The sequence below is a fragment of the Microtus oregoni genome, unplaced genomic scaffold (assembly GCF_018167655.1).
Source record: "Microtus oregoni isolate MIOR12 unplaced genomic scaffold, Mior012 000006F_ref0000085, whole genome shotgun sequence".
NCBI lineage: Eukaryota > Metazoa > Chordata > Mammalia > Rodentia > Cricetidae > Microtus > Microtus oregoni.
In genome coordinates, this window is record NW_024543065.1 from 18,578,719 (window position 1) to 18,595,963 (window position 17,245).

The window sequence follows — 17,245 nt, forward strand, 5'->3', positions numbered from 1 at the left end:
CATGCAGTTTTAGCCATTTTAAGCTTACTCATCATTACCACCTGTCTCCAGAACTTTGCCTCTGTCCCAACTTAAACCGCACACATTAAATACCACTCCAGACTCTCCCTCTATCCACCAATTCTATTGTCTTTATGAATCTGACCACTCAAGGGATCTCATACTAGTAGAACCAAACTCTATTCGCATCTTTTTGACTAGCTTAATTTACTTAGCATAAAGTCATCAGTATTCATCCCAAGAGCCCATAACAACCCCTTCAGGACTGGTTAAGATCCTATTGTGCTTACTACATCCTGTTTATCCAAGCATTTGTGTATAGATACTTGCATGATGAAGGAGAGTAAGCTGCTATGATACTGGTATACAGATATCTTTGAGTCTTTGCTTTCTTTTCTTCTAGATATGCATTAGGAGGGGCCTTGCCATTGTGTGATATTATATGTTAAGGTGTATTTTCTTTTTTTTTTTTGAGGAACCACCACAATTTTTCCATGTATTATCATTTTATATTCCAACCAGTAATGCATACGAGTAATAATTTCTCCATATAATACTTATTACATTCTATTTTCTTGTCACTTAGTTTGGTTTTGATAATAGCCATCCCATTTGGGTATCAAGAAGCATTTCACTGTGCTTCGATATGAATTTCTCTGACGGTTAGAGATAGTAAGCATCTATGTTTGTACTTTCTTCCTGGTAATTTGTATAAGGTTTGGAAAAATGACATTTCAAGCTTTTTGCTAATTTTTTAAATCAGACACTTTGTTCTGAATTTTAGGAATTCTTTACACATTCTTGATATTAATCCATTGTCAATTAAGTATATGACCTGCAAATATTTCCTTACATTGCAAAGATTTCCTCTTCAATTGAGTGTCCCTTACTCTGTCAACATTTTTAATCTTGATGAAGTCCACTTTGTCTATTTTTTCAACTTGTTGCCTGGACTTTTATCTAGAATCATCACGTTCTTCTATGTCTGTCTGTCTGTCCGTCTCTCTCTATACCACTCTCCTTAGCTCTTTCTTCTATGCCCTGTCTCTGCCTCTTCCCTTCCTCTGTGTGTCTTTCTGTCTCTGTCTGGCCCATCCTCCTTCCCTCTCTCGTCTCTCCCTCCTTTTGCCTTCTTCCTCTTGCTGCTTCGGTCTCTCTGACAGGGTCTCACTACACTGTTGTCCTGCTTCTCCTGAATCAGGATCCTCAGTCACTTCTGGCACAAAATACTGCACCAGCTGGTCCACTGACTTTGGAGCTTACATTTCAAACCTATATTTGATTCTTCTGATCCTTAGTCAGATACGTTATCGACTGCATTCCTGGCTGGGGTTTTCATTCTGAAGTGCTGCAGTCTGGAGTCTATCTAGATTTTCTGGGCCTGAAATAAACACAGTTTTGTAAGCTTAAGAAAAAAATATAAAACTGTTACTTTTTATACATTTCTGTTCAACTTTAAAGCCATGTTATTTGTTCCAAAGACCTCTCCTGGTAGAGTCATACAAGATTCATCTGCTTCGTTTATTATCTGTTGCACCTATGGACAAAATTTTCATCACTTCCCTATCAGCAACCATTTTTTTGTTGTTGTTGGTGGTGGTGGTGGTAAGTGACAGGGTCTTTCTGCATAGACTCACTGTGTAGATAGACCAGGCTGCCTCCGACTCACAGAGATCAACCTGCCTCTGCCTCCCACGTGTTGGGATTAAAGGTGTGTGCCTCCACACCCAGCTCACTTGAGACCATTTAAAATCATTCTGACTATCTGCATATACCATAATTGAAATGTTACTATACAAAAGAATTAGCCTAAGGCAGCTCTAGTGAAAGGATATGAAAAAAAGATTTACCTATAAATGGCTTACAACTATTGTTCAGTAAATCAGAAAAAGTCCTGCCAGGTGGGGTGGCGCATGTCTCCAAAATTAGCACATAGGGGGCAGAGGAAGAAGGGTCATGAGTTTGAGGTCAGCCTGGACTAAAGAACAAATTCCAGACAAGACTGAGCTACGTGGTGAGATCCTGGCTCATCAATATCTGGACACCGAGGTTTAATATCGGTTATAATTGTGCCTCTGCTATTGCTTGGCTTGAGAATTTAGGCAACTCTACATTTCTGATCTGCAGTGAGTACAAAATTAAGAGATTCGACTCTGCTGTGAAACAATCTTTTGTGTGCTGTGAATGTGTGTTGCTGTCATTGGTTTAATAAAGGGCTGAATGGCCAATAGCTACACTGGTAGAGGTTAGGTGGGACTTGCCAACAAAAAGTGAGTGCAGGGTGAAGAAGAGCAGAGTCGCCAGCCATACACAGAGGAAGCAGGACCAAGGGAAACTCAATTCCTCAAACTCTGAAAGGCAGTCCATATATCCAGAAATGAGCTCAATCTGGACTATAGAAGATTTGGGGAAGTTTGATAAAAGTTCGCATTACTCAGAAACTTGTGAAACTGGTTCCTTTCTTATAGAAGGAATTGTTTCCCTTACCTCTGGCAGAATGGACATATGGCTACTGGTGACACCTATCAGCACATCAAAGCTCCTGTTGGCCTCTGGGCTCTGTCAGTATCACAAGTAACAGTTATACATTTCAAAGTCCATGCTAGCATCCTGGTCCTTCTTACCTAATGTTGTTTCCCCTAACCTGGACTCCCTGATGGAGAGGGTCTATGTGTTACTTTCATTGGTTAATAAAGAAACTGCCTTGGCCCTGATAGGACAGAAAATTAGGTAGGTGGAGTAGACCGAACAGAATGCTGGGAGAAAGAAGCAGATTCAAGCAGTCGCTATAGCTCTCTTCTCCAAGATGGATGCAGGTTAAGATCCTTCCTGGTAAGCCACCACCTCATGGTGCTACATAGATTATTAGAGATGGGTTAAACAAGTTATGAGAATTAGCCAATAAGAGGCTAGAACTAATGGGCCAAGCAGTGTTTAAAAGAATACAATTTGTGTGTTGTTATTTCGGGTGTAAAGCTAGCCATGCAGGCAGCCGGGTGCCGGGAACAGCCCGCCGCTCCTTCTACACCCTCCAGCTCATGTGTTTCCCTGTGCTCAGCTACTCATTCTCCTGATAACCCTGCTATGCTTGCTTTGTTTTTCTCTCCCTATGCTTTGGAACTGTTTCTCTCCCCATGTTCCCTTTGTTCTTATCCCCTACTAATCTTCCCTCTCAAGCAGATAGTCTTGACCTTGTTCAAAAAGCTGGTCATGTTCAGTCTATTTTCTCTCTCTGGTCTGAACTCTTTGAGATGCCTCTGGCTATTCTCGTATATCTACAATAACCCCTCCCCAACCATAACGTGGAGGGTTGTGTCATCAATTTATATGGTTTCTAATTCTCCATTAGTGCACATGCAGTTTTCATGACCCGCCCCATTCAGAAGATTGGAACTAAACTCATTTTCTGGAAGGTCTGTTCCTGAGGTACTGAGTATCTTGCATCTGGCAAAAGGTGTCACCAGTTTCAATCTTTCATTCCTTCTGGAATTCTAACTGGAACTGGAAATGTTTTAGAATCCCATTCAACCTTGTTTAGTTTTGTGATCAGACACTTTGTTAGTTTGCCCCCCAATTTAATTTGCTAGCATTTCCAATCTTTATGTGATGGCTACTTGCATGTTAAAGAAGAATCACATCAAGTGAAGGAAATGTAAAAGGACTTCAACACAAAAATATAAGTTTTTAAAAGTCATTTGACCTAAAGAGCAGAGACCCTAAGAGAAGATCAGCACAAAGTCAAAACCTTCTGCATGGCAAAAAAGTACATGTAATGCCAAATTTGGGAACAAGCCCCCAGTCTTTAAGGGCTGAGTCATCCCGTGTTCTGCTCTCCTCTCTCTATTCTGGTCTAATTCTAATTTCCAGCCAATGATATTTCCATACACAATTGTTCCAGGCTCCATTCCACTGAGAAGTGAGCTGCAGCTGACTGGAGAGGTACACTCCTCCGCATCTAGGCACGTGGCATCGCTACGTTCAGTGTAGGCTGGCACACAGTGGGGCAGTGCCACCCTGAAATGGTCAAGCCTGAATGAGTTTGAAAAGACCAGCCAAGTCTAGGATTACACATGTCCTTTTATTCCACCACTTCTCTGGAGCAGAGGTCCTTGGCCTTAGAGTCCTGGATATGCCTTGCATGGCCTGCACACAAGAGGTACATACAGAGGCTCTGTCAAGCTACAGGCTTGTTGCTAACCGAAGGTGACCATCAAAATCTCATCTTCTCGGGACGTTTTAAAAACAAAAACAAGACAACAAAAACAAAACAAACCAATCAAAGCAGACTGCATACTCAGGCACTGGGCAATAGCCAAAGGCTGCAGGCTGCTGGGACGTGTTGTAAGCTACAGGATTGGGTGGGGTGCAGGTTAAGAAGGGGCTGCATGGTGAAAGGGGTGGTGGTGGAAGGTGATGCTGCGGGACTCCGGGCTGCAGGACTGTAGGGCCCTGTGTGACTGTGATCTGAAGGCCTCCGTGGTGCAGGGCTGCATATTGCGGGGTGGGAGGGCTGTAGAGCTGCGGGCTGAAGGGATGCGGAGTGTGGGTCTGCGTGCTGGCGGCCAGAGGGTTGAGGTGTGCGGGGCAGCAGGTTTGCGGGCCGCAGAGCGATTGCAGGGACGCGGAGCCCAGGCTGGAGGGTTGAGGGTCGGAGCTGCAGGTTGGAGGGCTGCGGGGCGGAGAGCTAAGGGGCGGGGCTTGGCTGCGGACTGAAGAGCTGCGGGCTGGAGGGCTGCGGGGTGGAGGGCTGCGGGGCGGAGAGCTGCGGGGCGGAGCTTGGCTGCGGGGAAATGACGTGGTCAGCACCCCGCGCGCTCGCCGAGCCCTGAGCCGCGCGCCCTGGTAACGGCGCTCGGCGGCTCCCGCGTCCGCAGCCCCGCCTCCCGCCGCTGCAGCCCGCCCCGTCCCCGCCTCCCTCCGCAGCCCCGGCGGCGACCGAGTCTCGGGGCCCGGTGGCCGCTGCTTGCGGGACGCTAGCCGCGCCGTCGCCCAGCCCGGGTAGGGGGACGCCGCCGTCGCGGGCGGGAGGGAGGACTCCGGCCGCCCGGACTGGAGGGCGCGGGCGGGCGGGTCGGCAAGCGGCCGCCCCGGCTGTCGCCTGCCCCGTGTCGTCGCTGCGCCGGCCTCGCCCCGCGCGCGGGGACAGGTGCCCCGGCCGGGGTCTGCCGGGAAGATGGCGACCCCGGGCATGAGCTGGCAGCAGCACTATTACGGCGGCTCTGCGGCCGGGGCGGCCAAATTCGCGCCCTCGCCGGCCGCCGCGCAGCTGGCCGGGAACAGCATGGACTACTACAGCCAGGACATGCACCTGAAGATGAGCAAGAAGATCGCCCAGCTCACCAAGGTACGGGGATGCGGGGTTCGGGGCTCACCTGGCGCCGGGCGGAGGCAGCTAAGAGAAGCAACAGCCAGAGTTGCCTCATGGCCCCGCAAACTTGGGTGGAACGCTGGCCACCGAACTTGAGCTAGACCGCACCCCGCACCGACCGCGGCGTTTCCAGGGCTTGCACCCCATTGCCGACTAAGAGTAAACCAGCACTGAGCACCCGAGGGCTCACTTTCCGGGTTCCACGGTAGTAAATGGACTTTCCTGTTGCTCCCGTGCCTCTTGCTGAGGGCCGTATGAGGCACCGCGCTAAGAGTACCCGGTGAAGTACTGTACCGGTTTACCTAACATGACCCAGAATCCTCGGAGTTAATCGGTGTCTACTCCTGGTTCCCACAGTTAACGGGAGGATAAACTTCTCGAGGTTATTCCGAGGACTGTAGGAGGATGAAACATACCTTGCGTGCCATTTTAGGGATTTAATGAGTCATTCCTTACTTACCCTGACATAATGTCAGATAAGGTTTATTAGATGAATCACACTGTGTTTGCATTTAGTAAATGTTTCATCTTAATCAGAAGACAGTTTTCAAGGAGCCCATAGATACATCATCACCTGCACGGTTTTCCAACCGTACTTGAGGCGGGGTTGTTAGCTCGTGAGCTCTTTTCCTAATTTAGTTAGTACTGATAATAAGGGGTGGATCCCTGGAGATATTACCAGCAGTATAGCGCTGCGTGGAACTAACGGATCTGTGGTTTCTGGAAGTCTCGCCATAACCACCTTCCGTAGGACTGTTGGAGTTTTGAAGAGGGAAAGGTGGACCTGAGGTTCACTGCTTGATCTCTAGAGATCTGGCTCAGTTCCAGAGCCCCATCGTCTAATTCTACTGAGTTTAAAGAGAGGAAAGGGGATGCGTGTGAAAGGGGAGGAATGAGAGGGTAAAAAAAGGCAAAGAGTTGAGATTGAGGATACAAAGAAAGATACTAGAGAAGGAATAAAGAACAAAGAGATGCATGGAAGGACAGATTTAAAACAAACAAGCAATCAAACAAAAACCACGTGATCATGACTTAAACCAAACAGAGCCACACCGCCTTTTGTGGAGTGTCTGTGTCTGTTCTAAGCACCATCTCAGAGATGCCGCATGTACCGTTGTTACTATTTGCTTTTGTAAAGGATCTCAAACTCTGAAGGTGTAGCATGTCACTATGGCCACTTGTGATCAGGGCATTTCTGCGGTTGGAGCTGAAAGCCAGGCCTCCTCAGGAGTTTGGTCTTCAGAATGCTTCTGGTCATAGTGAGGCTCATGAATATTTGTTCTGTTTCTTGTTTTTATTTTATTTTTTTGATGTTTTGTTCACATTTCTTATTTTAAAATTTCTTATTTTAGATTGTAATTCTTGGAGACTCTTGTAACAAACACTCCATAGGTTAGAAGCGGGTCTGTGTGGTATTTAATAAAAAGCTGTTTTTCTTCAGTAAACTTTCACCCTTTCTACTCAGACTTCAATTTCCTGTTCTGTTTTCAGGAAAGCAATTCAGCCGACTGGCACAGGTGGATATTAAGGGGAGATGATCGCATCTCTCACGCCCGCAAATGTAATGAACCAGGTGCTGCTGGCCCAGTGCTTTTGTGACTGCTGAATGTGCCTGCTTTCCGATTTCCTGTTTGTAGTTACTGTTTCTAACGCCCAGTCTGCAGTCTTCCCGTGCTGCAGCAGACATTTAATCCCCTGTGCTGGGGTTTCTCAGTGTTACACAGTTGACTCTTTAGATGGGGTAGTTCCTTGTTTGGGGGCTAGTCTATGCAATATGGAGAACCTTACCAGCATGCTTGCAAATTGTGGGTGCAAGTGGTACGTGCCTCTGCCCTGCATTTAGAAATGACAGTAGAGAAGTCTGCAGACATTACCAAGTGTTCCCTGGGCAGGGTAGTGTGGAGTCATGTTGGTTGGTAAGGACCGATTACCATGACATTGTAAGGAAATACCTAGGGCTTCCCCCGCCCCTATTGCTGGCCTTTTTATTGCCCAAGATAAAGCCTGAGTCTAATAACAGGACTCCATTGCAGTCAATCTCACAAACTCTAAAATGCTGTGCCTCCCTTGTTTATCATTTTAGAATTTGTCCAGTTTTGTAGTCACATATACTCCATGAGCCTTACATCATGAACGTGTGTATACAGGGATTGCTAGACGTTAGACATTCCAGTGTAGCTGCTGTCTGAGATTGTCGGAAAGAGTTTGCTAATGCGTTCATATCAGTAGGAGGTAAATTAAATAGAACTGTGGTTGGAACTTGATTTTTGCTTTCATTTCAAGACAACGTAGAGGTAGCCATTATACTAGGGACTTGGGGCTAAAGAGGGAGCTCTGCTGATAAAGTGCTTGCCCATGCAAACATGAGCACCTGTGCTTGATCCCCAGCTCCCACATAGGAAGGTTAGGTGCTGCAGCATGCGTTCAGATCCCAGAGCTTAGGGAGCAGAAACAGCAAGTTTCAGGTTCAGTGAGAGACCCTGTCTCAAAGAATAAGATGGAGAGTGATTGAGAAAGACACCTGACATCAATCTCTGGCCTCCATGCATATACATGTGTGTGAGTATACATACAAAGACATATACACATACACACATACGTGCACACACATACCACACCACCACCACCACCACCAACAACAACAACAACAACAACAACTAAAGAATGAAATGGACTCTCCCCAGCATTAAAGAAGCAGCATGATTAAAATGTGTGCTGTTCTCATACACTTGAGTCAGAACGCTGGCTCCACTCCTTAGTCATGGTGTGACCTCAAGCAAGTCACTAGCCCTGGGCCTCGGTTTCCTAGGTGTAACTAACAGTAGGGGTCATGATACTTAGAGAGCTGTAATGGCACATAGTGGGCTCCTAGTTCAGGTTGTCACTGAAAATACTTATTATGTACCAACAAAGGATTAAGAAAATGTGGGTAGATATTTAAACACTTTTAAAGGAGTATTTTTTAATATTTATTTATTTTGTATATAATATTCTGTCTGTGTGTATGCCTGCAGGCCAGAAGAGGCCACCAGACCTCATTACAGATGGTTGTGAGCCACCATGTGGTTGCTGGGAATTGAACTCAGGACCTTTGGAAGAGCAGGCCATGCTCTTACCCTCTGAGCCATCTCTCCAGCCCCTAAAGGAGTATTTTAAATTTAACTTTAATATTTTTTTAAGACAGGGCCTCAGACTGACCCCAGAGCACCAATGCTCCAGAGTCCTGGGCTCGCAGAAGGGCTCTCTGTTCTGCATTTGATAGTGTTATCGATTCTCTATTTATTTTGGAGGTTTTCTGTTCAGCTCTATTAACATCTATATAGCAGATCTACTTAATAGCAAAGCTTCACGGCTTCACATTCTGATGTGCTGTTTGGGTCTTCAAGTCCTGCTCTCCAGAGATTGGACTAGCTCTGATAGGGTAAAGAAGAAGAGTATCTACTGTATAATGTACCTGGTGAGGCATCTCTTGTTTCTCTCCATTTGGTCCCAGGGGTGACGCCCAGGACCATGGGCATGTTTGTGTGACTTCTAGGCAAGCACTCGGCCCAGCAGACTCTGCTGTATCCCCCAGCCCTTCAGCATATTAACTAATAAAAATCCTCACTGGGGGAATGTTTGCTCAGATTCTGTTTCCTAAGAACCCAGCAGGGCAGCCTTTTCCAGGTGAGAATAGCTACTCTTAGCGCCCATTTAATAAGCAGGGATTTTATTAAAGGTTAGAGGAAGCTGGAGTGAGAGAGAAGCAGAACACAGTCTCTGCCCGTAAGGCAGGAATATTTAGGTCATCTGTGTCAAGTTTTGCAAGGGAGTGCTGAATTGGTGGCGGACTCCCATGTTGTGGCATGTTTCTGAAATGCTAATGACTGACTTCAAGGCAAGGGCTCCCTGGATTCTATTTGATTTGTAAGACCTTACTTCTATACGTCTGTACTTGCCCTTATGATGATTCTTTAGAGTCTCATGTAGAAAAGCAGAACCTGGGAGAGGGAACCATGAAAAGCCTTGTCCCTTTGGCTTTGCCCCTCCCCACCATACATTTTGTCCCTTCAAATTTACTTCTTAGTACTGGATCATTTTCGGCTAGAGATAGGCTTGGTTTTTCTAGTTGTCCTTAGATAATATAGATCAGTCTCTGGTCACTAGGCTACGGAAGTCTCAACTCTGCTTATTAAAATGTCCAGTGCTGACCATACAATCTTGAGGGCAGATGCAGAGGTGAAGCCCCCCTGTCCTCCTCTATCCCTCCAGCCCTGCTTCCTGCCAGGGGGAAGTAGACAACTGGGAAAGGGGTTTCATCAGCGTTTGTGCTTCTGTCCTGGTTTCTACTCTTCCCAGCCCTAGTCTCTGATCCCTCTGAAATGACACAGGGAAAGACACTAAGGGAAGAGCAGCTTTTCCAGCTCATCTTCACCTGTGGGTCCTCCACCTCCTGCCTCGGTTGCTTGAGATTTCCACTTTAACTTCCCTGACAATAAAACTGCATCTTAGTTTTTACTAGTTGCTGGTTCCCTGCTCAACCTCTTGGGCCTGGCATTATCTTCGTCTTTGTTTTGTTATGGTCTGTTCAAGCTCCAGATATGCCTCTCGGCCGGACCCGGCAGCTCCATCCCAGCCTGCTGTGTCTCTTGCCTGTAGGACTCTCATCTGGTTATGGGGGACACTCGTTCTCCTTACAGACTGGATGTGGGACCAGTTCAGCCTTCTCTCTTAGGCTCATGTTTCTCCACCCAGCTTCTCATCCTGCTGATTGTTAGCGATGGACCGGGTACCCGCCAAACGTTCTTCACGGTGCTTGATGTAAGTGGCAAGCAAGCTCTCCAAGTGTTTCCCTCAAAGCTTTCCTCTCAGCCTCTGTATGGGACAGTCATCTTTCCACAGACCCTTCTTCACTGTGGCTTCTCTACGGAAGGCACTAGAACCCCTCTGTGATGGCCATAAAGCTGCTTGTGACAATGGTTCACCTAAGGGGTAACCTACCTCAGCCATGCTTAACCTTTCGGTTTGTTAAGAGTGCTTTGACCATCTGTTGGCTAGTTTATGGTCTTTAGCTCTGAGTAGAAACTTCTGTTTCACTATCTTGCTATTTTTGCTCATGCCTCTTTAGGTCATTAAACTCTGGTACACCTCATTCCACTCATCGCTTATAGTGACTACTCGTTGAAGACAAGAGAGTAAGCTGAAGCTAGTAATTAAAAGCTTTCTGTTTGGTCCTTAGCATCAAGGCCTTTTCTTCAGTAAGCAGCCGTGGCCTTTACACCTGGAGCTGCCCTGACTGGTCTGGTCCTTTGGGGGCTTCCTTACTCTGAAGGTTTATAATATTTGTTACCTTTATTTCTTATTTGATACTTAATGGTGCAAATTTGTCAGTAGTGGTCATTGTTTTTAACATATGGGTATACCATCCCGCTTATTTGATTGTTAGTTTATCAGCTATAGGAAATAATAGCTTTTATTTCCTGTAACCTTAATATAGAAACTTTTCATGCACTATAACAGTCACTGAGTATTTATTGGAAAGGGGTAGTGGTATAATAAGAAAGTACTTTTATTGTGAAGTAGAGAAAGTCAGTATTATTTGAGAAATTATATCTGTGGTTTTCCAGGGTTGGTTGAGTTAAAATATTCTCAGCTGTTTAAATATACACTGGCAGTTCATTAAAATTTTGGAAAGAATTATGACCTTAATTTTGATATAAGAATAAAAATATAAACTCTCTAAAATATAACATCATCATTTCAGAATGAATTTGATATTTTTATATCAAACATTTTTAAAAGGTTTTATGATGACTTGAAACTGCTTTTCTATATTCCAAGCCAGAATGTATTTATGCGGTGTGAAAACTAATAAAAATTCAAAAACTCCATTTTCTCTTCATTAAATAAAACTAAATTTTTAGTTTTTATTACTTTTTGAGATCATAATGACATCATTCACTTTTTCCTCCTCCTCTCTCTAGCCCCTCACCTGTACCTCTTGCTCTTTTCAATTGAATGATGAATTTGTAGACTCTTCCTGCTGGAAGATTAGTACCCCCAGCTCTCAGTATTCCTTAGTTGCCTGTAGTTATTTGCCAAGGGTTGAGGCCTCCCGAGCTTTCCTGTTCCGTGTTAGCATGTTTATCGGCGTCATCTTGTTTGGGTCATATTTAGGCAGCTGTGTTGGTGAGACTCCCTGGCTGTGGCTACTCTGACATTTGCAGAAAACTCCATCCCACAGCAAACTTCCTGCTCCTCTGCTGCCTGGAGTCCTGACGCCCTCTCTTTTGCAGTGATTCCTAGCCATAGGTGCAGGAGTTGTTTTGGAGATGTTTCAGTTGAGACTGGGCTCCACGACTCTGCGTTTCGATTAGTTGTGGCTTCCTGTAATGGTCTGTCTGTTGCAAAGATGAGTTTCCTTATGTGGGTGAGGATGACACTTACCTGTGGGGATAAGCTTAGATGTTGAGAATGTACTTGGGGGTTATGCCGGTTAAATACACTGATTCTCCTCCAAGATCATGACGTCACTAGCACTGAGTAGTTGGCTGGGTGTTCGGTCGTAGGCATGCTTCCCTCTTGTTGAGTCAGTCTGTAGTCTAATTAGAGAGCTGTTGGCTACCACCCAGGTGTGGGTGCCACTACTGCACCTTAGAGCTATTATGCCATGCTGGCCATGGCTGTGGTTCATAGGCACCATAGCTGGCTGGGACGGTTGTTTGCTTCCCTCCCCTGGAAGCTCGCATGGAACCTTCTGGTACCATGAAAGCTAGCCCTCAGGGAGGAGGCTTTCAGGTCAGCTCCAGCTCGGGTCCTCTGGGTGCTGTGTCCAAAGTACACAGTGTCTTCAGTGGAAGGGGTGTACCTCCCATCTTGGGGAGGCAACTTAGGTAACAGCTGTAGCCTATAATGTTTTGGGAGTCTCTCGTACAACCCGCAAAAGAGGGTTTCTCATGCCTGGTGTTGGGGTTCTTGTTAGTTTGTCTGTGACTCTTGGAAATCTTGTCAGCTTAGATGGGAAAATTTCATTTAACTATATACGTATATACAGACTCATGCATTATAGGCATTTTAGGTAGATTTACAATAATATGCTTACTTATAACTTTTTCAGACATCCTTACTGTTATTACCCTCTGTAGTATTATGGGCGGCAGGGCCTCTTCCCCAGCACCCCAGCACCCCAGCCGCCCTCTCGGCTAGCTTATGCCCGAAATAACAACACACAAACTGTATTCATTTAAACACTGCTTGGCCCATTCTCTTCTAGGCTAATTCTCACATATTAATTTAGCCCATCTCTAATCATCTGTGTATGGCACCCCAAGGTGCACTTACCAGGAAGATTCTAGCCTAGTCCATCCTGGGTCGGAGCTTCATGCCCGGAGCGGGGCATGGCGTCTCTCTCAGGCGTCTGCTCCCGAGAGAGCTGTGGAGTCTCTGACCTCACTTCCTCTTCCTCCCAGCATTTTGTTCTGTTTACTCCTCCCACCTATCCTCTAACCAATAAAATTGACCTTCCTCCATCAACCCTCCTCTCCTTCTGTACTTATCTCCCTCCCTAATTAAAGCCTACCTCATTTTTCTGTTTCCCCCTTGAGATCTTGTACCCTGCTTTCCCCTCTCTATTGCCCTCCTCATGCCCACATGGTCCCTCTTACTTTCCTGGATTCTGCAGGTACTCAGGTTATATACTTACTTTTACTACTTTTAAAAATTAGATACTGCTGCATAATCATGTTCAGTTTTGTTTCTGAGCTACCGCTGTAAGTAGCCTCATGGCATAAACATCTGGCTGCTTCAGCTTAGTGCGAGCACACGCCAGATGCAGCCTCCTCCTTTATCCCTCGTTACACTGCAGCTCTGCCCTTGTCTTGTGCAGTAGCATGGATATAATTTTCTAGTCATAGCTGGGTGGATTGATTTCTGTGATTTTACTAATGCACACAAAAGCACTATACACAGGTGTAGTAGTGTGGCCCTGTAATTCTAACCTTTGTGAGCTGAGTCGGGAGGATCGTGATGAGTTTGAGGCCAACTTTAGTTACATAGTGAATTCCAGGCCAGTCTGGGCTCCATAACAAGTCCCTGTTTCAAAATTAAAGCCAACGAAAAACCACAATATCCTATTAGTTGTCCAAAACATTTTTAAGGGGAATGGTATGGTTGAAGCTGCCTTTTATAGTTAAAGGAAGCTCTAGACAGACATTGTAGACTCTGCATGCTTAAACCGTTTACAGACATAGAAGCTGAGGATCCAAAATTATGGGAAAGTTATACAGACTGTCAGGATTTGAACTCAGTTTTCCAGATTCCATTCCATTTCATTCATGATATTTTGTGTTTTTATTGCCAGTGACTAAATTGCAGACTTACAAGACTGTTCATTGAATTGATTTAGAGGCGGCCTTGCTTGGTGTAGACATTACTCCTGTAGTCATTTTAATGTTTTTCTATTGGATGCTTGCTTAATTCTTGGAGGCTATGCACTAGAAAACTTACAATTTTTTTTATCACTTTATTTCTTTTTTCTGTTTGCCTACAGAAACCTTGTATCCTCTTCTTCTTACCAATGCCTTAAGAAGTGGTATGAATGAAAATGATTAAGTTAGTATATGTATTGAAGTAACCGGTTTAATCGGATTATGTCGGTTGCTGTTCTAAAATGATGACTATTTCTGAGAATTCTGGATGGCCTCCATTTGAGATGGGCATGAAGAGTAACTTGGGTCTGTAATGGCAGTTAGGTGCTGGGTGGCAGAGCGGACCTACTGACGAGATGCCACTGTTTCCGTGAGATTTCAACAACTAAACAAAAATCCGTCTCTTCTCCATGAATATCCAAAAGAAGTCAGTATGGTGCTGCGAAGCGAGACTGATGTGCACAATGGGACTTGTCCCCGCACTGCTGGTTTTTCATTGTAGAAAGTCCCTATCCTTCAGATCCTTTGTGAATAAAAAGGACATTAAATAAATGTCATAGTTGGCGCACAGTGGGCAGTTTTGGAGGCAGACACCTGCAGGGAACATTTGTTAACTGAATTTAGGGTTGAAAAGGGAAACAGTGTTACAAATGATAGTTTGATGGAGGGTGGAGGATGTTGCCATCTGGTCCGTAGGCTTTTCTGTTTTAAGCCTATTTGAGCCACAGTAACTCTTTTAGATTTACCTAGTAACCAAGTTGCTCTTTGAAATATTACACATTGAGTTTCTCTTACCCAGACAGAATGCTTGAATTTGAAATATTTTAGCTTCCCAAATGCTTTATTTGTGTTTTTATTTGGCCATATTTGCATATACTTTACTGGCCAAACATCCCAAATTAGAAAGTCCAGAATGCCTCAGAACTCAAAATGTTGGAGTTACAGGACAGTGTTGAAAATGTTTTTAAGAGCTGGGCACAGTTCCATGTGCCTGTAGGCTGAACTGTGAGTGGAAGTTAGGCAGGAGGAGTACTTGAACTCATGAATTCAAGAACAGTTGGAAAATGTGTTAAGACCCCACGGGGAGAGAAACAAACAAAATGCTGCTGGGATTTTGGAGTATTTCAAATTTCCCTGTTCAGATGAAAGATCTTCACTTTGTTCTGGAAAAATACACCCTGCCTGCCAGTCACTTCATATGTAACAGAATCGCCAACTTTGCAAGTGGGCGATTTACCAGGGTTTTTGGTATATTTAACATCTGCGACCAAAGCTGATATTGCAGAGTGTTTTCTTAGCTGTTGCTAAACTACATCAACAAACAGTTGCCTTTTGTAGACCTGGAACCGATATCACTGAGGCTTTCTTCTTTCCTACATTCCTGCTGAATGTATACACGGGTGCTGTTTCTCTTCTAAGGTCACTTTGATGTATACATGGAATCTCATAGCTCTAGTGCTTACAAAGAGGGACAAATAGGGTCAGTGGTCAACCATGGCACCCCCATGGGGGTGGGTATTTCAGTTTTAGGGGCTGTGTTGTTACAAGGCAGACAGCATTTCTAACAGCCCTTCAGAGTTGTTAGTCTGTATCTCATATCTGTGTGTACCATGTCTATATTGAAATCTAAAGGGGTTGGAAAAGAAAACATTTTGTCCATAATTAGTTTACTAAATATGCTTGATAATTTTAGTAAAATACTAGAATAATTTCTTATCTAATACTGGGGAATAAGTTGTTTTAGTTAACTGGAACTTACCTGGAGATTGATCATTGCCCACCTTCTAACATAATGTGTTTTAAAAACATTGTTCGTAAGTTAACTATGGTTCCTTGTCAGCCCCAAGTCATTATTATGATCCTTAATACAGGATATTAAGCCAAAGTTATGTTAATACCACTAGGCTAAGCCTAATTAGGCTAATCATGAATATCCAACCTGAGAACTCAGACTCCATGTAACCCAGAATAGCTGTGCATGTGCCCCCCAAAAAACTCCCTTAAAACATGATGAGATTTTTTTCATTGTTGTGATTTTTTTTTAAATTCCTTTACATAATTCTTGAGTGTGTGTTTACTGCTCTAAAGGTGGTGGGACCTGGGAGAATAAAACCTAAAAATGAGACAGACTAAAGGCTTGTGTAATAGCCATCTTTATTTGGAACATCAGATAGCTTGTACTCTGAGCGTTGAGAAAGAGCTCCTGAGTAAAGTTCTCATGAGTTCAAGCTGTATATAGTCACAGGGACAAGCTGCATGTGACAAAACCATGTTTTCCCATAGAGGCATTTTAACAAATGACAGTAGCCAGTTGTAATGAGCAACCTGAAGTAAACCTCCTCCTATCCGCTGCACCTGGGAGGGCATGGAAGCGCATTCCAAGAACAATTAGGTGCTTTTGAAGAAACTGCAGTCACAAGACTCTTGCCTTGCTTTCTTGGAGTTTTCTCATAATCACTCAGAGTTCTCCTCACAGGACTCCGTTCTTGAGTTCTCCTCACAGGACTCCGTTCTTGAGTTCTCCTCACAGGACTCCGTTCTTGGACTGTCTTCCGACAAGTCTGAGCCTCATAGACATGCTGACATGTTTCAGTGTCAGAGGGCTGGGCCCTGGAATATATTTTGCTCATTCCCTTTTTATTTGGCATTTCTCACTTATCAATGGAGCTCAAAACTGAATACGGAAATTTCCTACCATGGCCTTTTCAGTTGCACAGACATTGCCTGTTGTAGGGAGTGGGCATTTATAGGTACAGACTGAGTATCTCCAACCTCTGATACTGGAGACTAGAGGTCTCTTATTTTGAACTGTTTTAGATTTTGGAATATTTACATGTATGCAAGGATGGGACACAAACTTTAACACGAAACAAACTTGTGTTTGATACGCACCCAGACTCAGTAATGGCAAGTTTTTGAGGTGTTTTTGGTACATCTGCATTTTGACTGTGACCTATCGCATGAAGTCAAGTTTGGAAATGTAGCAGCCTTACTCAGTGCCCAGAAAGTTTCAGCTTTGGACTTTTGCATTGGAAATGCTTAGCCAATATTTGTGTCCGTCACCTGGCTTAAGCTTGACCTCAACAAGATCCCATTTCTTTCCAAAAAGATTTTGTGATTAAATACAGCATAGGATTCTTATTCTTAGACGTTAAATGTCAGCCAAGTGTTGTGATTGGGGGATACACTTCAGTGTGAGTTTGTGTGTGTTTAATGATCTACTGAGAACATGAAAGGGGATAACAAGACTGAAGTGGAATTCAGAGGTACATGTGTTTATAAAATTTATTCAGTGTCTTCATAAACTAAGCACTATTAATTACTTATTTCTATGACTTTTACTATCCCATATTAGATTATGTGTTTTTTCCTGAATTTTTTATTTGATGGAGAAAATGTAATAGGAATATGCTGATCACATATATCATAAAATTTATTAATAAATTATGACAAATTATGCATGTACTACTAT

General features: G+C 44.3%; 1 protein-coding gene across 11 annotated transcripts in view; it reads left to right on the forward strand.

Moving 5' to 3' along the window:
* Positions 1-4,853: 4,853 nt before the first annotated feature.
* Positions 4,854-17,245, forward strand: part of Fam184a (family with sequence similarity 184 member A) — a 132,914-nt gene continuing 120,522 nt past the window's right edge. For all 11 annotated transcript variants that reach the window (XR_005974556.1, XR_005974557.1, XM_041654948.1 and 8 more), the window contains exon 1: positions 4,854-5,344. Coding sequence is in view for 9 of the 11 variants with exons in the window: in XM_041654948.1 (XP_041510882.1) it covers positions 5,174-5,344 (171 nt within the window). In the remaining 2 variants the exon portion in view is untranslated. The remainder of the gene's footprint in view (positions 5,345-17,245) is intronic.